This window comes from Cetorhinus maximus, chromosome 13, assembly GCF_964194155.1.
Source record: "Cetorhinus maximus chromosome 13, sCetMax3.hap1.1, whole genome shotgun sequence".
Lineage (NCBI taxonomy): Eukaryota > Metazoa > Chordata > Chondrichthyes > Lamniformes > Cetorhinidae > Cetorhinus > Cetorhinus maximus.
The window spans coordinates 39,103,627-39,125,193 of record NC_135891.1 but is presented as its reverse complement, the minus strand read 5'-3'; the positions used below and the strand labels follow the sequence as shown (position 1 = coordinate 39,125,193).

General features: G+C 45.0%; 1 protein-coding gene across 1 annotated transcript in view; it reads left to right on the top strand.

Moving 5' to 3' along the window:
* The window catches only part of LOC144688568 (Golgi-resident adenosine 3',5'-bisphosphate 3'-phosphatase-like), a 41,780-nt gene that overhangs the window by 6,122 nt on the left and 14,091 nt on the right, over positions 1 to 21,567 (top strand). Inside the window, exons 2-3 of the mRNA XM_078555303.1 lie at positions 5,465 to 5,627; positions 9,553 to 9,648. Coding sequence (XP_078411429.1) covers positions 5,465 to 5,627; positions 9,553 to 9,648 — 259 coding nt within the window. The remainder of the gene's footprint in view (positions 1 to 5,464; positions 5,628 to 9,552; positions 9,649 to 21,567) is intronic.

The following is a 21,567-nucleotide window of genomic DNA, read 5'->3' as shown; positions in this document are numbered from 1 at the left end:
CTATCCTTTATTATGAGAGGATTTTATTGGACATAAAAGTAAGGACGTTATGCTTCAGTTATACAGGGCATTGGTGAGACTGCACCTCAAATACTGTGTGTAGTTTTAGTCTCCTTATATAGGAAGGATGTAAATGCATTGGAGACGATTCAAAGGAGGTTTACTAGATTGATACCTGGAATGAGTGGATTGCCTTATGAGGAAAGGTTGGACAGACTGCACTTGTTTCCACTGGAGTTTAGAAGAGTGAGGGGTGATTTGATTGAAGTATATAAGATCCTGAATGGCCTTGACAAGGTGGACATTGAAAGGATGTTTCCTCTTGTGGGTGAGTCCAAAACTAGGTGGCACTGTTTTAAAATTAGGGGTCGCCCTTTTAGGACAAAGATGAGGAGAAACTTTTTTCTCAGAGTGTTGTGCGACTTTGGAATTCTCTGCCTCAGAAGTTGGTGGAAGCGGAGTCATTGAATATTTTTAAGGCAGAGGTAGATAGATTGTTGTTAGGCAAGGGAACCAAAGGGGCTATAGGGGTCAGATGGGAATGTGGAAATCAAAACACAAGAAGATCAGCCGTGATCTTATTGAATGGTGGTGCTGGCTCAAGGGGCCGAATGGTCTACTCCTGTCCCTATTTCTTATGTTCTTATGGGTGCGCAGTGGCCTCAGCCTGACTCCTTGAGGGGAAGGAGCACCTGGAGGGATGTCAAGGTGCCCCGTTTCTCTCTTGCGTTGCCACTGCAGGAACTCACCCATGGCTCCCGCGATGGAGTGCAGGTCTACACACATCTCCGCATTCTGTTGGACCAGGGTCTCCATGGCGCCCACCATCCTCCCCATGGAGACCTCCATACGTGCACATGTGAGCACCACTTCATCAGAGAGCAGGAGGATGCACCCCTCCAACTCGCATGGCACTCTTGAGGGCTTCCAACAGCTCTGCGTGATGTTCCTCCACCTTCTGCTGACTCTGCAGGATGAGTTGGAAGGCCAAATCCAGAGGTTCGCCGTCTGACTCGGACCTCACAGGACCCTCTTCCCCAGCAATGCTAGGGAGCTCGGCCGAATCGGCCTCCTCCTACTGCGGAGACGTGTTCATGCGGTGACCACCAGATTGTGAATCCGAGCCTACTCTAGATCTAGGTCCCACCAAGGTGTGTGTCTCTGCCCTGGTGGAGGGTGTGGGTAAGCGCTGCGATGGGTCTTCCAGGCTGCTTATTTCCAGCTCTTCAATGGAGGAGGTGACCTCTTCGCTGGAGGTGAGGATGTGGATGGAGCTGAGGGACTGGCTGGCTGAGGTTGTCGGTCACTTGGCAGAGCTCCCTGTGAACCAAAGTAGAGAGAATTAGTGCATATCAGCAGAATCACAAGCAGGAGACAGAGCACTCACATTTGCATTGAGAGAGGAATGATGTGGTGCAGGATCCTCATGAGGGTGTTCGTCGCCGCCCTCCCTGTCACCACAGGCACGGACCATGTCCTCAGCAGTCAGTACAATGGCACACAACTCAAAGTGAGTGAGGGGCCGAATGTGGGCCACTCCACCCCCAGTCAGGGACCTCTCCCTGCTGATGTGAGCCAGCTTCTCCTGCGTGGGAACAAATGGAGAGAGTGTGAGCAGCACACATGGCACTGCATGGAATGTTTGTCTGGTGGGCGGAGCCATGGACAGGATGAGAATGCAAGCTCGTGAGGGTATGATGGAGATGTGAGGGTGTGTGGGAGAGTTAGTGGTGTTGTTCCTTGAAGTGTGAGATCCCTGCGGATGTGTGATGGGTTTGTGAGTGTGTGAGTTGAGAGTGATGAAAAGAGTGAGTTACCCTGGTGGAACCAATGAGACCATTCATCCTGTAGCGGCACTGGGTGGCTGTCATCTTTTGCAGGGCATTGGCGCTGACCACCGCTGCCACCGTCTCCCATGCTGGATTGGTGATGTAGCTGCCCATCCTGCGGCCAGAGTGGGGGTAGAGGACATCACGGTGGGCTTCCATGGCGTTCAAAAGGTGCTCGAGGGACGTGTCACTAAACTAGGGGGCTGCAGTCATTTTGCCTTTCGGGGCAAGCTTGTCTTCCGTGCAGCAGTCATGAGCTGGAAGCACTGAGAGGTGTGCGTGCAGCTGCACTTTAAATATGACGTCCAGCGTAATGAAGCGGTGAGATGATGGCATGGCGGGCGAATGAGAGCCTGCCCATCATCGAAACAGCGCGTTCCCGGGAAAGCATAATAAATGCTGCGGATTTGGGACAATACGGCGTGAGGAACTGCCATTGCATCATTTTACCTGCCCGCTACCGGACTTAGGGCGGAGTTGTCCCAGATTTGCACTATGTTTCATTATCATGTATAGTGGAATGGAGTTTACATATTAGATAGATTTGCAGTAAACCTTCCTTAAAAGGATTTTTTAGTCAGCGGGCGCACACGAGAGGCAGCAGCACATCCACCAACAATTAAGAGGCCTATTAAGGCTCTTAAGCAATTAATTAAGTTGCATTTTCCGCTGGGCGAGCGAATAGACCAGGCGACCTTTGCATTTTTCACGAAACCTCATCCATGGGCAGGTTGAAATTTCCAACGGTTACTAAAAAAACAGCAAAAATTTTTAACATCCTATTTTACATGTCCCTCTTCATGTTACTGAGTTATGTGTGGGGACATGTTTATATCATTTGTAAAAAGTTTATTTATGTATTTAAAATTCTTCAGCTCCCTAAGGCTTTTACTGAGCTTTCAGTGCGCGCTCCCCCGCGCATGCGCACACTTCAGCGCTCACGCTCCTCCCGCCCCCACTCCGGCAGTGCTGAGCGTTTCAGCGTGCCTTTCAGGCTGGCCAGCCAGCGTGAAATCACAGTCGGAGCCCGATCACGTGCAGCGGTCCGTCTCGTGGCTGCCCGTTCAACAAGGGGAAAACCCTGCCCATAGCCTGGACCCTCCACTTGCTAGGAGATCAGGATTGATTATTGGATTTCCGAGTTATTCCTTGGTGCAACCTTTGTAGATACTTTGACCTAGAAATTCAAAGTTGCTGCACCACTTTTATGGGCATAAAAAGGGTGCAGAAGAATCCAGTATGTGGCCAGCATGCGCCCACATATTCTGGTATAGGTAGCAATGAGACTTTCTGGGCCCATGGCTGAAATAGGCATTATTTCCATTGCATCTGCAAATGAGGAGTCTAATGCCTGTTTGATGGCACCAGCTGGATTCAGTAAAATGTGGTCTATGTGCGGCCAAACCAGTGGTCCTTTCGGGTGCTACTGCTGGCCACCACCAAACAGGTCTGTTTAAACAATATACTTACACGAATGTGGAGTCAGGCGATACAGGATTTCTCCATTGCCAGCTCCTGACCAGCCCGCTCTGTCACCCATTTGTTGCTCAACTCTCAGTACCTCTCTGAGTGTTGTTCCAGCAATGCAGGGGCCAGAAATTGCAATCCTCGTTTGACAGCAAGCTGCCCCAGGATACCCAGCTGGTGCATGCAACTTGCAGTTTAACATAAAGGCTGTAAATAGAATTGTTTGAAGGTCGGGCATGCAGGTACAATCCACTCTTCCGCAAGTGACATGTTTTCCCCCCCAAAAAAAATCTGGTACTTAATTTAGATCAAACTTCAATTTATCAAAATGTTTGCAAGTCAAACCTTTCCAAAGGAATGTTCATAAATATTCAGATACTGGAAATGCTCACGCATAAGCTGCATGTTATTTTAGTATTAAATATTGAACCAAGGTATTTTCCTTCTTCCCTATTGAGGTTTTGGCTGGCTGTCATTCTAAGAACACTAGGAGACATTTGTGAAAAATTCAACAGCACTGAAATAGTCTATTTTGTGAGCAATTTTACTTTCCCAACCAATGTTGTAGGGCTTTAACTTCTGACTTTTAGTTCTAATTTAATTTTTTTTTTCTTGGAACTGGTCTGGATGTTGATTTTTTTTGCAGTAAGAAATGAAGGCCGGGATTTCCTGGTCCCGCCAAAAATCAATGGACTTTTGGCTGGTTCGCTGCATCCCCTGTGACAGGTCCCAGCACCGCAGGGCCAGGAAACCCCGGCCAAAGTTATTGCAGTTACATGCAGTGTGCAGTTCCCTATCCTTTATTTGGAGATGTTATGCAGTGAGGTCCAAGACATCTTCAGCTGTGCTTGCATTGTAGCACTTTACCCCAAAGAATTTATTCATGTTCGTCTATTGCTGCTGTTTTCCCCCTTAGGCTTAGAGCAATAGAAAGCAGAAATATTGGACTTTGATTGCATGAAGATGAAAAACTGGAAGCTCAGTTCTTTTTTTAAAAATTCTTTCATGGGATGTGAATGTCACTGGCAAGGCCAGCATTTGTTGCCCATTGCTAATTGCCCTTTAGAAGGTAATGGTGAGCTGCCTACTTGAACCGCTGCAGTCCCTCTGGTTTATATGCAACCACCGTGTTTTTAGGAAAAGAGTTCCAGGTTTTTGACCCAGTGACAGTGAACTATATCGCCTTTCCTTCCAAGTCAGGATGGTGTGTGGTTTGGAGGGGAACTTGTAGGTGGTGCTGTTCCCATTTGTTTGCTGCCCTTGTGCTTTTAGGTAGTAGAGCTCTCAGTTTGGAAGGTGCTGTCAAAGGTGTCTTGGTGAATTGCTGCAGTGCATCTTGTAGATGATACACGCTGCTGCTAATGTGCACTGGTGGTGGAGGGAGTGAATGTTCAAGGTGTCGGCTGGGGTGCAATTAAGTGCACTGCATTGTCCTGGATGGCGTTGGGCTTTTTGAATGTTGGAGCTGCACACGTCCACGCAACTGGGGAGTATTCCCTCATACTCCTGACTATTATAAAAGCAAAATACTGCAGATGCTGGAAATCCGAAACAAAAACAGAAATGCTGGAAAATCTCAGCAGGTCTAACAGCATCCGTGGAGAGAAAAACAGAGTTAACGTTTCGAGTCTGTGTGGCTCTGAAGAAGAGTCATACGGATTTGAAATGTTAACTCTGTTTTTCTCTCCACAGATGCTGTTAGACCTGCTGAGTTTTACCAGCATTTTCTGTTTTTGTTTCATACTCCTGACTATTGCCTTGCAGATGGTGGACAAGCTTTGGTGAGTCAGGAGATGAATTACCCACAGCAGAATTCCCAGCCTCTGACCTGATGTTGTAGCCCTAGTATTTATATGGCTGGTCCAGTTCAGCTCCTGGTCAATGGTAACCCCCAGGATGTTGATAGTGGGGGATTCAGTGATAGTAATGGCATTGAATGTCAATGGACGATGGTTAGATTCTCTCTTGTTGGAGATGGTCTTTGCCTGTCACTGGTGAGACTGATTCTGATCTGCTTTGTTTACTCTTATTAGCTGTAATAGAAAAGAATTCATCCCAACAATGGACTGAAAAAGTGTTTTCCAAAATACTTAAATTCAGTCACATAATAAAAATGTTCCTTGAGCTGGGTTTCAATTCTATTTTACTAACTTTGTTTTTGTTGCTAGTTGATTTCAGAGGAGCATGACAACTCCAAAGTAAACAAGAGCCTCACATGGAATTATGAAATTCCTAATTTAATCCAGGAAAGCATTGGCAAGGCTAGGATGGTATCTACAAAAAGTGTAATGGTATGGATTGATCCATTGGATGCAACCCGGGAATACACAGGTGAGCACTATTCGCCGTCCCTTGACACATGCTGTGGTAGCACTAGAATTACTGTATCACCTTGCATGTTTAAGATCAGCATACAGGTAACTATTTAAACTAAAATTGTTACAATTATTGAAAATAAAATCACAATTATCCCAATCTCTCATGTCATGTAGGAATTAAATTTAAGAGATAGTGCAGTAAACTTTCCATCATCTTGCATCTGTGGAATCAACATTCTCCATTCACCGAGAAGAAGAAAAACTCGGGATTCATTCCATTTGGTCTCCATGCTCATTGCATTACCTTCGGCTTCTTGAGGGTCTGCAAAGGTAGTGTGAGCAGGCCCAACATGGGAAGATGAATGTTCTTCACACTTTTTAGAATTCCCCAGGATGTTTGGATACAATCAAGGCTGCTGATTTCCTTTAACAGAACCAGAGGCACATGTCAGGTGTATGAGGGTATACTCTCCATTTACCTGGATGAGTGCAGCTCCCACAGCACTCAAAATTCTCAACACAATCCAGGATAAAGCAGCCCACTTGATCGGCACCCCATCCACCACCTTAAGCATTCATTCCCTCCATCACCAGCACATCGTTGCTGCAGTATGTCTTCTATAAAATGCACTGCAGTCATTTGCCAATTCTCCTTCAACAGCACCTTCCAAGACTCCGACCTCTATCACCTAAAAAAAAGGACAGCAAATGCATGGAACACCACCACCTGCAAGTTCCCCTCTAAATCATAGCATCCAGGCTTGGAAATATATCATTGTTCCTTCGCTGTCACTCAGTCAAAGACCTGGAACTACCTACCTCACAATAATACGTGTTTCCCTACGCCACACATGGATTTCAACAGTTCAAGTAGGTGGCTCCTAACACTTTCTCAAGAACAATAAGGAATGGGCAATAAATGCTGGCCTTGCCAGCGATGCCCATGCCCAACTTTAAAAAAAAAAGCGACTAGAGGGAAATCTTTTTTATGCATAAGTAGTTAAGATTTGGAATGCATTTCTGTGATAGAGTGATGAATATAGATTCAATCATAACTTTCAACAGAGGATTTGATAAATACTTGTAGGGGCAAATGTTGCAGGGTTATGTGGAAAGAGCTGGGAGTAGGGCGAATTGGATTGATCTTTGAAAGAGCCGACAGTCTTGATGGGCCAAATGGCCTTCTGTCCTGTACTATTAAATGATTTAACAGAAAGTCCTCAATCTCCAATGCCAGGCCCGCTATTGCAGGAGGGAGTCCTGGGCCCAGAGTTCCAATGGAAATGGCTCAAGGGAGGAGAAATATTCTTTTCTAAAAGTACAGCACGCCTGAAGGCCACTCTGTCTGTTAGGCACTCAATGGGCTTAAAGAGTGGAAAATCAGTCCTATTGTTTTCACTTTTACCTGGCATCAAACCTGCGGAGTTCTTATGTAGGATGTTGCTTACATCTTAACCTGAACATTAATGACATTGGCAGTTCTTTTGCATTGTGCCAAAATGCTGCATCAAAAAGTCACTAACAAGTTAGCATGAGTTATGAGGAAAGTTATATGGTAATATAGTTCCAACTGAAGTGTTTTCAATGAAGGACATTGTTATTTGGCTGTCTACTAGTGCTGTGTGTAAGACATGAACTTAATGTCCACTTCAATTTGAACTATGCAGACCAGAGAAGTCCACAATTTCATCACAGCCCTGTTCAGAGTAAATTATCAGCCACGGGAGCAGTTGGGGATATTGGAATTAGCCACTGGGTTAGAGAGGGGAAAATTGGCCAGGAAATTTGGCCCTGGTTGATAGCCAATAAACTCTATGTGCACATTGGATAAGAGCAGGATCAGGTTCAACTGCAAGGCCCCTGGCAGTTGAGTAGTTTTCTGATACTCACATAAGCAGTAGAACAGCTGGACAAAGTAAAGGATGGCTGATGCCTATGGGCCTAAACCCAGGAGAGTACATGAGCTTTAAAAGGGGAGAGGAGACACTGGTAACAGGCATAAATGGAGAGGATGCTAATTTCTATTTGGTGCAGCTTTTCACTGTCTAAACTCATCATAGATGTCTGTTAAATGGGAAGTGGGGCAAAAAACTGTTGAGATGTTCCCTCCTCAGAAATGTAACTCTCTGCTTTATCCTGATTGAAGTCTCTAAATGGTATAAATGGAAAGAAATATTGCTGTACTTCTCCCTACTGTATTACATTTCCAAGAAATCCCCTTTTGTGCATATGTAAGATAAACTTATCAGTATTATTGCACATAGATTACTTCTTCACTTTTAGTTAATCAATAACACTGCCCTGTTAAACCATACTCCTAGTTTGAGAGAGACCAATGTAAAACAAGCATTCTCATCAGCAGATTAAAACTACTATGAAATAATCAAATGGAGAGGTGACTCAATGAAACAATGAAGAAAGTGACTCCACCCTTAGGATTTGATTCCTTTTAAGTGAAGGTAGTCAGCCGGGAGACCTTTTCCTTAAAATATATCTCAGTTATTTGCATCTTATTTAACCATTTTGGTTCCTTATAAAACAAAAGACTAAATGAAATATCAAATTTTATCACTGCACAACCTTATTGTATATAATTCTTATGCTGTCACATAAGCACAGAAAGGACATACATAATGGTACTGAATCAGTAATTTTTTCTTTGGAAAAATATACTTTATTCATAAAACATCTTAAAGAACATTACAAAACATTCCTAAATGGCCATCACAAAAATTGCAATCATATTCAACCCTTACACATGGATCACGAGGTGCTTCAATACAATCAATGAATATTACAGTCATTTCAATATGCCATTACTGACAGTCAGACAGTGCAGTGATATTGGAGTTATCGACATACATCATGTTGCATTCTGAGGTCCTTCAATACAGTTATAACACGTTAATACAATAATACAATTATAATATTCATTGTGAGTCGTACAGCCCGACGGGTCTGTACAATTCCCAACCCCTCAGTGCACTATGGCAGAAAGGTCTTGGACAACGACCTTTCCCCATTGAATCAGTAATAGTCTTTCATAGATACAGGTCTGTTTTAGTGCTATGGTTTAAAAGCATAAGAACCTTCTTCCCCACAGAATAAGAAGGCCATTTTGGATGTGGTTTGTTTCTGTGAACACTCTGAATGTTGTCAATCCTGCATGCAATAGATGCAACGTGTGGAAGTCACTAATGTGTATTCCTTTTAACGTCAGTTTCAAATAAACAAACACCTATTAACTAACCTTGAAAGTCTGCCTTGAAGAAGTTAAATTGCAATTAACCAATTCCTTGCTTTATGCTCAAAAAGGACATTTAAAAAACAAATTCATTGGTTTCATTGTTGATGGCTGTATTAAGTTAAGCCTAGCAAAAATGACCCCTTTTCACATGAGCACAATTATTTTTTAATTCATTCTTGGGATGTGAGTATCGCTGGCAGGGCCGACATTCATTGCCTATCTCTAATTGCTCTGGATAAGGTGATCATTCACCACCTTCTTGAACCGCTGCAATCTGAGTGATGAAGGTGCTCCCCTAATGTTGTTTCACAAAAGTATTCTTTCATTTATTGAACAAAACACACAATAGAAGATTCCCAGCTGGTTTGCATAATTAACTTGCTAAACCTACTGGAATTTTAGAAAATCTGCTTCAAATTTTTTTTTGACAAATTGTGTTTAATTTCAGAAAAATTTCACTAGGAATCATAATTTTGATGTATGTAGGAATTAATTAGACAAGACACCTTGATAAGTTCCAATAATTTTAATTTTAAAGAAATTGTCATTAACTCAGACACTTACATTTTATTAACCGTCAATAATGCTATATTTTGCTAAATTAAATAGAAAACCATGTAAAGGTTCAGTTTTCATGCTACTTTTGATGTTTCCAGTTTACAGATTTGCACATACCTTTTCTGTTTTATAGAGGATCTGAAACACTTTGTAACCACTATGGTGTGTGTGGCTGTAGACGGAAAGCCAGTCATTGGTGTCATACATAAACCCTTTTCAAAATACACAGGTAAGTTGCCGATATGAAAGTAATTAATGCCGCTGATCTAAAGAAAGTCGCTAAGAGAAATGTCATTTGAATTATTATGGATTAATTTGGGCACTGCAGATCCTACAGTTCAGTAGCCATCCCTATTTTTCTCCTCATAACTCTAATTTGGTCGGGTCATTGGTCAAAGGCTGAGATGCATACCATGTCACTTCAGAACCTGGGACTTTCCATTGCTTAAATAAAAATAATCAAGGTTCAAGTCAATTTACATTTCAATATGACCAGAGACACACCGTGTTTAAAGAGCTGGGCCAGGATTTTATGGCCCCTCCCATCCAGCGAGATATTACGGTCCCACCGAACTGAATGGAGATTTAAATGACTCACCACATCCGCCCGGGGGGGGGTGGGGGGCTGCAGGGGTCACGCCGTGGTGGGGCTGTAAAATCCTGGCCCTAGGTATCAGGGGGCCCTCCCCTAGAAATTCTGAAATTTGGAACAATTATAGTAAAATTGAGGAGGGGATGTAATAGAGGGATATCTCCTGCTTTCATTCCTCTACACCCTCCTGAGCATGCACATGATTATTATCTTGAAATAGCACTAAAGTCCTACTAAAGGAATATTCATTTACCTTTTTTGTCCAACGAGTAATAATCTACTTAAGGGCTAGTCTTACAGACCAACCCTTAAGACAACATAATTTTTTTTTTCCCCTTTCACTCTCCGAACACACCCTTCCTCCCAATCCTGTATGACAAGTCCCAAGGCTAGAACACTATGCCTGAAAGCTCAAAAATGTAAGGAGAGGCAGATCAGTTGAAGCCCATTAAATTCTAAGAGAAACATCATTTTGATATAATTCCCAAAGAGGACCCAGCCCATTTTCTAGTCAGCAACGTTCTGCTTTATAGAAGGTCGGGTCATAAGCTGCTTAAATAGGAACTAATTTCATTTGGAGATGTTATTCTTTTCATCGGTTAGCCTAATTATTTTAATACAACTGAAGAAGTTTACAAGTATTCAGTACAATAAACTGATTTATATCATGAAAGGAATGAATTTAGCACCAAAGTTTATCCCCTTTAAATCATTTTTGACTTAACAGAATAATTATTTTTCTGTAAGTTTTTTTTAACTATTAGATTGAGGAAGTTAGTTTGTAGATTAATTTTCTATTACCAGTAAGTTTTGTATTAAAATGTTTCCTTGGGCCTTGCATTTGCTTTCTGCATTACTTAGCCTTGAATGAAAGACTTGTACAAAATTGCTTTTCTCTGATGTAGGGACAGAGAGGACATTCATAACAGTATTGAATTAATAGAGGCCGTATGCAAGCTAAGGGCCAATGTTAAGACCATGGTTTATGAAGAGACTTTTATGTTTACAAGGTGCATAGCATTTTGCTTGTTTGCAATGAATGGTTAGGAATTATTAAAAATGAAGAGCGATTGCACAGAGTCAAGATATTTTTGTGGGGGTGATGGGGGTGGGTGTAGGGCTGAAGGAGGTTACAGAAATAGGGAAGGTTGAGGCCATGAAACAATTTCAAACACAGATGAGAATTTTAAATTGGAGATCTTAGGGGGCCAAGATCCAAATGCAGGTCAGCAAGGAGAAAGGTCACTGGGACTTGGTGTGGATTATGCTCAAAGGAATAGTCCACAACAGTGTCCAGTAATGCACTTATATTTAAAGTATTTAAAAGTTTTTTAAAAGTATTGAATAGATACTTCAAAAAATTCAAACTTGTTGAGCTAAACGCATTACCTTCTGCAAGCAGCCATCTCACTGCTTTGTAGAGTGCCCATGTGCATGTTCAGAGATCTAGAGGGTGAAGGGGTAAATTTGCAAATTGTTGACTGAGCCTAAAACCACTGTTACAGATTGGGTTCCCATTATAGCAACTGCTCATTCATCAGTGGTTTTCAATGGTAATGAAAATCGGGAGATTTCAAGGGTAGCAGATCCACAATTCAGCCAGTTAAAATTATTTTAAAGAACTTCAGTAGGCACCATACTGCCTATACATTAAAATATTGGAAAACAGTAATTAGGAGCTCCCTGCCCTCAAACTTTGGTACCTTGAATTTCTTGAAATATGCACCTGACCTGTGGTACACCTACAGCTTACGGCATTATCCTAGTAAAGAAACTGCAGGAAATTATGGCATTACATACAATGTCCTCCAACTCTTGCACCACTCTATCCTGTAAAAACAATGAGAATTTAATTACCATAGCCCCACTACCATTAAATCAATGGAGATTATTTTCTTACCAATGGTACATGAGCACATAAATTCAGCTATGTGGCATCCATTTTATGGGTGTTAAACTGCCTCTTAATCCTCCAGTGTTGTGGGCAGAAAGTCAATGCATATTTACGTCCATTAGTGTACCACCTATTAAATATCTAGTTGATCTGGCATTAGGAACATACATTGAGAATATTTAAAGGGAAATTTCCAACCTTTGAATACCCCAGTGTTCCACCCGCCATGTACTGCCCTCACTCAGCACAATGTCTGCTAACTGGCAGGAAAACACCTATGCTTACTTGAATGTGGAGCTGGGAAGAGCTGTTCTCCCACCATATCCATATTAAGAGAACAAGGGGCAGAATTTTCTGCTTGATGTGCGAGGGGCAGGGGGCGGGCCCCACACATCAGTGAGTAAAATGAGGCGCGGTGACGCTGGGCGAACATCCCGATGTCACCGCGCACCATCGCGATATTTCACTGGGCGGGTGCGCGATGAAGTTCGACACGCACCCGCCATTAATTAACAGGCTAGTTAAGGCCCTTAAATCGTCACTCGACTGCTATTTTCAGGCGTTCGTTCAATCTTCGGGTTGGCGCATGGTCTTACCCATTGCGGGCAGGCGGGTAAGAGACTTTTTAATCGAGCTCATCTATGGGCGGGATAAGAGGGCTCAGTGGGGTTGTCAATCTGGTCTGTGAGTGTTTATTGCAGAAAGTTTTTTAAACTTACCTGTGTGATCTGTAGCAGTTCAGAACAAATTCCAACAGCTTTCTGTGTACTTTGAACCTTCAGGTCAGCACTCTCCAGTCAGTAATCTTTATCGGGCCTGCAGCTTTCCAGAGGCCTCCCTTCAGCCTGGGTATGGGTTCTGACATGTCCCCTGGAGGCAGCTCCTCTGAGGAGGAAGGGAGGACTAGAATAAGGAGGAGGCCAGGAATGCACATTCAGCCTCCAAGGGAGCCACCTTTGGGAGTACAGGCACAGGTACAAGGTGCGCAGGGCCAAGAGGTAGTCCAAGGTGGAAGGGGCCGTAGAAGACACCACTATCCTGCTGCCAGGGTATACAGGCGGCGAAGCAGCTACCTCAGTATGACTGAGGTGCAGTGCCGAAGGAGTCTCCAACTGTCAAGGGAGACAGTCAACTATATCTGTCAGATGATTGGCCCTGAGAGCTCTCTTAACTGTGTGGGCGGACACCCCATGCCAGTGGCTGTGAAGGTCATAGTTGCCCTCAACTTCTATGCCTCTGGCTCCTTCCAGGGTGTCTCCCAATCAGCTGTGCACACTTGTGTCAAGCCGGTCACAGACGCTCTTTTAAGGTGTGCATTGACCTTCATCCACTTCCGCTGCGACCAGGCAAGCCAGACACAGCGAGCCAGAGTCTTCGCGGCCATTGCTGGCTTCCTCCCCATCCAGGGTGCAATAGACTGTACACATGTGGCCATCAAGGAGCCAGCAGGTGACCCCAGTGCCTTCGTCAACAGGAAGGGTTTCCATCTCATGAACGTTCAGATAGTGTGTGATCACAGGATGCTGATTCTACAAGTCTGTGCAAGGTACCCAGGCAGCCCCCACGCCACCTACATCCTCAGTCACTCCCAGGTGCCGGGGCACTTCAGTGCTGCAGCCTGACTTGATGGATGGCTGCTGGGTGACAAGGGCTATCCCCTCAGAAGGTGGCTCATGATGCCTCTCCGCCACCCAATATCAGAAGCTGAGCAGCAGTACAATAGGAGCCAGGCCTCCACAAGAGCTGTGGTGGAGAGAGCCATCGGTCTTCTCAAGATGCACTTCCAATGCCTGGACCACTCGGGGGCGCACTCCAGTGCTCCCCAAATCCTGTGTCGGTGATAGTGGTAGCATGCTGCGCTCTCCACAATCTTGCGCTGGAAAGGGGGGATGCAGTGGACAATGAAGACGTTGACACAGTGGATGCGGCTGCACATGATGAGTCCAGCACTGATTCTGAGGATGAGGAAGCACAGGGGAATGATGAGGGGCTAAACACTGACCCAGGACTACGTCAAGGAGGCAGGGACACCCGGGAGACTTTAATCCAATGAACCTTCAGCTTGCTCCACACAAGTGGATCAGGAGGACCAGCCTTGCCTGGCGCTTCCATACTCAGCACTTAAGTGCTAAATCTGCCAGGGCATCAGCTGTAATTAAGGGCTTTGGACATAAACCTCAATGTCCACTCAGCACTCATGACATGTATGTAAAACATACAAATGCAGAACAAAGGAGCTACCCTCAGCCATGATAACACATCTGGATTTAATTTTCACCATCAGAAGGTCACACAAAATCAAAACAAAACGTTTTTCAAACATAAACAAATAATAAGTCCCTAATCTAGGGCCAACACAAAAGCACCAGTGAGAAACCCGTGGTGTGCCTAATGTGCCTTACGTTTCCGTTTCCGGGTGCTACGTCTTGGTGCCGCCCCATCGCTCGGAGTGGCATCTGAGAACAGCCTGCTGACTCTGCTGTCCTATTGGTCTCGCTGACCTTGGCGGCCGTCCTCTGGCCTGTGGAGCCTGTGCTGGGCCCGCCTGTGAGGGAGCTGCCAGGTCCACAGTTGACATCTCCCCAGTCATCGCAGCCTCACCTGATGAAGCGGTCACTGGGAGGAGCTGTTGCTCTCATCCGGAGCGCCACGAGAGGAGCCGCAGATACGACAGGCAGCTGCTCTGCCGACGTGAGGTCACCCCGGACCTCCCTGCTCACCGTCAATGGATGGGCACTGAGCTGGGAAGCTTGAAGCCCACACCATCTCCCACATTGGCACTAACCACCTGTGGCCACTGGCGCTGTGAGGGCTTGCAGGTCCGAGCGTCACCCCAGGAGAACCTGATTGTTCTCCTGGAGACGCCTCTCCACAAGAGTCGCCACTCTCTCCATGGAAGAAGCATGACGCTCTGCCATGAGGCTCATTGCATCAGTGATGCTCCGTGTAGACTCCTCCACCACGGACGCCAAGCGAAGCACAGCCTCATGTATCACTCCCAGATGCTCCCGCACACCCGGCCACATTTCCTGCAGCTGCTGCGTTGCGGACGACTCCAGAGGCACATTATCACGCACTGACTGAGCATGTGCCTGGATCCCTGCAGTCTACCGACTGCTGGTGCCATCGGCACTCTCTGTCTTTGCCAGCTCCTCCAGCAATTGTGAAGTGCCCCCAGGACACTAGCCGATGTTGCAATGCCCACCGATGTGCTAGTATCTGCGTTGGTGCCTGCCTTGCAGAAATGGTGTGACACAGGGAACAGTTGAGAGCCCTCAGGTGCGAGAGAGGCATCTGCAGTTCCTCCTGGTGGCCAGGCTCTGATGATGCTGAAATGAACAACAAGGACAGTGGATCAGTTAGCGTTCACATACTGACAAACTTCATCACTGTTCCACTGGCTCATTATGCACTCAACCTTCCAGAACCTATGGATACGAATATTGGTGGGGTGGCAAATAGTCAGGAGGATACCCTTACATTACAGGCGGATACAGACGGGCTGGTCAGATGGCCTAAGGAATGCCAAATGGAATGTTATGTGGATAAGTGTGAGGTGATGCACTTGGGCAGGACAAACAAGGTATGGGAATACACGAGGAATGGTAGGACCGTGGAAAGTAAGGAGGATCATGCTGGGCAAGTCGACAGGCCAGTTAAGGTAGTGAGACAGGTACATAAGGCGTTTAAGAAGGTAAATGCCACACTTGCCTTTATTATCCGAGGAATAGAATATAGGAACAGGGAGGTCATGTTGCAAAAGTGCAGAAAACGCTGCCTAGGCCACAGTTATAGTTCTGCGTGCAGTTCTGAAATACGCTTCATGGGGGGGGGGGGATGTGATTGGAGTAGAGAGAGTGCAGAGGTCATTGACCAGAATGCTGGCCGAGCTGGAGAGTTTGACTTATGAGGAGACATAGCATAGACTGGGATATTTCCCCAGGAGCAGAGGAGATTGAGGGGTGACATTATTGAACTTTATAACTTTGAGGGCATAGATAGGATCGACAGTAGGGAACTTTTCCCCTTGGCGGAGGGATGAGTAACCAGGTGGCATAGATTTAAGGTAAGGGGCATGAGCTTGACAGGTGAAATGATGAGGAACTTTTGCACACAGTAATGTGGGATGCACTGCCTGAAAGGGTGGTGGACGTAGAAACCCTCCTAACATGTAATAAGTATTTGGATGTGCAGTTGCGATGCCATGGCATACAAGGCCATGGGGATAGTGCTCGGAAATGGGATAAGGCGACTTTGGAAGGTGCTTGACACACGCATCTTCGAAGAGCTAAGGGACCTTTGTGTATGACCCACACCTCTGACTCTTATCAGTCTGTGAATGAGCAATGTTGCTACAACAACAATTCAAACAATCATCAGTGCTGTGGATGGTGGGAGGACAGAGCGGATGTCACTGTTGACCTCAAATACCTGGCCGTTCCACCCCAGCCTCACCAACACCAGTGGACCTGGGCGCTTGGCGCCTCTCAAGCTCCCGGGCCTCCTGCTCGAAACAGCTTAAAATGATGAGCTGGGCCTGGCTGCCTGCAGTGCACAAACGCTCAGAGGCATTGTGCGTATTCTTCTCCTGAGAAACCGAGAAGACCACTCATTGCGGCTAATCGCACATGGATTCTGCATGCGCACGCCACACCACAACCGCAGTGGCCCATATCAGGCCTCCAGTGCCTCCTCTCCCCACTACTGCTCATCAGTCACACAAAGATAGTGCGCCTGCTCCCAACTCCCTCCCCCCCCAGCGGCTACTTTGGACACATTCTGCGTCCATCACTTTAAGAAACACACAGTCTTAGCTCCCATAGCAAGGAGGTCCAAGCTTTTGTTTCTTTTTTCCGAACCATAGCTTTATTTGTTTATTTGATACACTGGTAGTTCATGCAGTGCTGGAGGAAGCCATTGTGGAACGTCTGGGCTACGAGGTGGTCTCTTCACGGAATCCATTCCTGAATCGGCGTTACACCGCCTTCAGGTACCTCATGTGGCCTGTACCAGTTGTGATTCCCCTTTTGGCCTTCGCACTCCAGTTAAACTCCCTCTTTCTCTTGGCAGATTAGGCACATTTACCGCAGGTCAATTTCTGCAGATGAAATGCTTTAGCCCCACATCACCGGCAAAGAGTGTGGGTCGTATTCCGCCTCTTACCAAATGACGATGTTCCCTTCATCATTTTCACTGCGTGCTTCCGTTTTCCCATCCCTATTAACTTATTGACATTAACTGGATTCTGTGATTGCCTTCGAATGATGTGTTCGCTCATCGGGGCTTGTTGAAAGAAAGGCAGGCTCTCAAACCATTGCATTGCCATGTTAATAAAAAGGTAATTGGCCAGATTTTGCTATAAAAGTAACAGAGAGGCTAACAGTCCTCACCAGAGAGCAAGTTCCAGTGAGCGTAAATGTATTAAAAATTAAAGTCCAGAAATTGCTGTCCGAAATGCTCTGCCTCCCCATAAGCTTCCCAAACACAGCATCTCAAAGACTTTCCTCCAAGTGTATCGAACGGCGCGAAGTTTCTGTCTTGACATTGTAGATGCAGACTAAAGTCACTACAAAATGTTAGGGCTTGTCATTCCCTATATAAGGATCCTTTTAATAACATTATCAGTGTTAATCACTGCCAAACAACTTCTCTGGCACTGAAAGTTAATTTCTGCAAGTGTGGAGTATCATTTCTTCAGCTTTTAACTATTGTTAGAGATTTTAAAATAAACTTTTTACGTTTTTGTCCTGTCTCTTTTTATCTCTCTCAATCCAATCTTTCTTCTCCTCTCTTTATTTCACTTTTTATGGGGGATTTGATCTTAAATTCACAATTCTAACTGACACATCCTGGTTTAGACTCGGCATTGTTCGTTAATGATTCTTCAGTCTGATTGGTGAAGGAGATACAAAGGGCAGAAGTTTACCCCAGTCGGAGGATGGTGTTGTGTGGGGCGGGCGTGAACCCGATCGGCATCCCCAATCGGGGCTGCGCTGCCATTTTAATTGGGTGGGCCAATTAAGGCCCACCCAGGGTGACGCGTGTGACCCGCTCCCTGTGCGGGCGCGGGGTGGGGGTGGGGGGAGGTATTTCCTGAGTCGGGGCCTGCGCTCTTTCACGCATGTGCGCAGAAAGAGTGCAGAAATCTCTCTGAGGCACAGAGCTGTTTCAGGAAGATTAAGTTCAGAATGTAAGTTTTTATTAACGACAGAGAAAAATTATTTAGATGTGTCCCCTCATGTGACAGCGTCACATGAACTGGGACATGTTTATCAAATGTTTGAAAATGTTTTATTTAATTAATAAACCCTTCATGAAACCACATCCCACCCGTGGATGAGGTTTCTTGAAAAATGCGAAGGCCGCCTGGGCTCTTCGCCTGCCCAACAACCTTAAGGTTGGACGGGCAGCATTCTTAACTATTTTAATTACTTTCTTAATGGCCTTAATAGGCCCTTGACAGTTCGGCGGGCGCGCAGCCGACTCGACTGCACGCCCACCGAACTGAAAACCTAAATGATGCGCAGTGACGTCGAGATGCCTGCCCGACGTCACCGCGCATCATTTTACGTGTTGGCGAGCGGGCCCCATCCCCGCTCGCCGACTCGAAAATTCTTCCCATAGTAGTTTGCCCTCTTCACACACATCCCAGATGCCCTGGAAAGGTCGCTGTGCAGGTTAGGTGTTGGCTGACAGGAACTGTTAATATGCTACTTCTCAAGTTTGTTTGGCTGAAAGACCTTTCAGGAATAAATAAGTACCAAAAATGGCATGAAGCAACAATTGCATACTGACATTTGTACAGATTATGGTGCACAAAACCATGAATGGTCAGGACAGAGAAAACGTGATAGATAGGAGGAAATGTAGCATCTTTAAATACACTTGACAGGCACAAAATGCAAAATATAAGTGTGTTATAGTATGCGTGTATGTATAGCAGTTGACAACTTTCTGATTAATGTCGGAAACCCTGTTTGTTGGATAATTACTGACAAGAATTTTATGGCCCTCAAAGTGATAATGAGGCTGAAAGTGGTCTCCATGGAAACAGATGCAGTTGTTGAGTTGCCATATCCTCGGTGCTCAAATTAGCTTTAATGGAAATGAATAATAGGCAAGCGGAACCTTGATATATTTCTCTCAGAGGTTATCGAAAAATAAACCTCAATCTTATTGAACCACTATGTTCCACACAGTGACTGAAAGTACCATTCACTCTGTGTATTAGTCAAAGCTGTTAATTCTCCTTGTAAATAGGCCCCTTTAAAGTGCATGAATTCTTTTTATATATAGCACCATTCATGACCTCAGGATGTTGAAGAACTTTTTGAAGTCTTAGTGACTGTTCTAATGCAAGAAACATGGCAGCCAATTTGCACAGAGTTAACTCCCAGAAATAGCAATGTGATAATGACCAGATAACTTTATTTCAGTGAAGTTGATTGAGGTATAAATATTGATCATGTCACCAGGGAGAACTCTCCTGCTGTTCTTCAAAATAATGACCACGGGATCTTTTACCTCCACTTGACAGAGCAGATGAGGCTTCAGTTTAATATATCATCTGAAAGATGGCACCTCCAACAGTGTAGCACTCTGTCAATAGTGCATTGCAAGGTCAGCCTAGATTTTTGTGCTTAAGTGGGACATGAACCCACAATCTTCCGACTGAGGGGCCCGAATGTCACTAATTGAGCAAACATTGAAACAGTGGTTCAATGACTTGTGCAAATAAACTGGACTGGAGGGTGCTGCAAAAAGCTGTTACAAGTAATATCCATCCCTAAAGTTATGAAGTTAGATGATGTACATCTCAACTGTTCCCGCATAGCTAAACTAAAATATTGTGTTTCTGTATGGAAGGCCAGGTTTGCGGATCAATTAATGTATAAAATTTGTTTGATTTTTGCTCAAGCTTGGAAAAGGCGTGGAACTAATTGGAGCCCCAACCTGCTTCAGTCCAAGGTTTTCTTTCTTCAGGCAATGATTGTGAAGACAACAATGTTTTGGCAGATTCCCATTGTTATTTCTTTCATCTGATCCCTCCACCCACTCCCCAAAAAGTGGAATGCTTTGCATCAATGCCACAGGCAGTGATATTTGCATAGTCTGATTTGAATGAAATATGGGTGGTAGGTTATTAGTTTGATGAAAATATCAGGACGTCATGTTGAAAGATAGGAATTGTACAGATCTATCAAACTTGGCAATCATAACTAAAGCAGAGGAGCAAATGAGTAAAAGCAGAACTAGCCCTAACCCTTTGTAACTTCTGTTTTAAATTGCAAGTGTTAATAGACTAATGTCAGCCATTTTATTTAAATAATTAAAAATAGGCTGAATAGATGAGTGCGGTGATTGAAAAACTGTTAGATACTTCAGTGGTGTTTTGCAGAAGGAAAGGAACAAAGTGTCTGTAAGTTAGATCAGCTTAGTTACAATTCAATTTGGCTATTATTACACGCAAATATTAAAATTTGGTTGCAAAGCACCATTTAGACTGTGAAGCAAGAAGCAATTCTGAATTTCTTCCATTTAATAAACAACTAGGCCCAGATTTTTGTCCCTGGGTCAAGTTCGATGAGTGGGTAGATTTCCTGGCTTGGTGACCTCAACCTTTAAAAATGGCCACTCACAGGTGGGATTTTTGGTCAGGGGAGGAGGGGTTTAAAAGAACGAGTTGGGGCGGGCAACCCTGGAATGAATCCCGCAGGCTGCCAGGTGCGGAGGAGGGCTGGGCGCAAGGCCTGCCTATGTGCTCCGGCACTGCGTTGAAATAAATAAAAAGTAATTTTAAAAAATCATCCCTCCAGTCTTCAGCCCTCACCCCCTCACCCTCCCTCACACTCCCTATGCCCAATGCATGCCCCCCACCCACCGCCCATGGCCTCCATGCCTCCTATGCTAACTTAGTTCCCCTCTATCCACCCCATGCCAACTCATGCTAACCCATGCTCCCCACCCACCATCATTTGCCCTTACCCCATCCATGCCAACTCACCTAGTTCCTGAACAGCTTTGACACTTCCTGCATAGCTTTGACAAGTTTGGCACTTGCTGTGTGGCTTTGAGAAGTTTGACATTTTCTGGATAGCTTTGACCGATTTGAAAGCTGGACGTCCCCTAACATTTCCTTGACAGCTGGAGAGTCCCTTAATAGTTCCTTCACAGCTGGACAGTTCCTTGACTGCTGTACAGCTCCTTGACAGCGTGACAGCTCTTTTACAGATTGACGGTTCCAGTGAGTTTGTGCATAAAAAGCGCAAAATCACATTCACTTTTAACAATCCCAAAGGGTGCCTTAACTCTCACAAAGGTTGCCTTACCCCTCCCAAAGGTGTCTCAGCACCCTATTGAAAGGTGTACCTTACCTCTCCAAAGGGGTGCTCTGGCTATTCATAAGAATCCACCAAGTTCAGACCTCCTCTTGCTTATTCTAATATGCACACACTGGATTCCACACTCCTGTTCTTGCAAAATCCCACTTCACTGGAGGCAATTGGTGATTTGAATGATTAGCTGCCTCTGTGAATCGTATATGCACAAACTCTGGCTCAATCCCGTCCTGCCCCCGCTTTTGTTTAGTTGAGAAAGGTGCAATGTGTGGACATCCTCCTTCTGTCTGCAAAGGACAGGGCCCTGTGTGTATGAATACATGT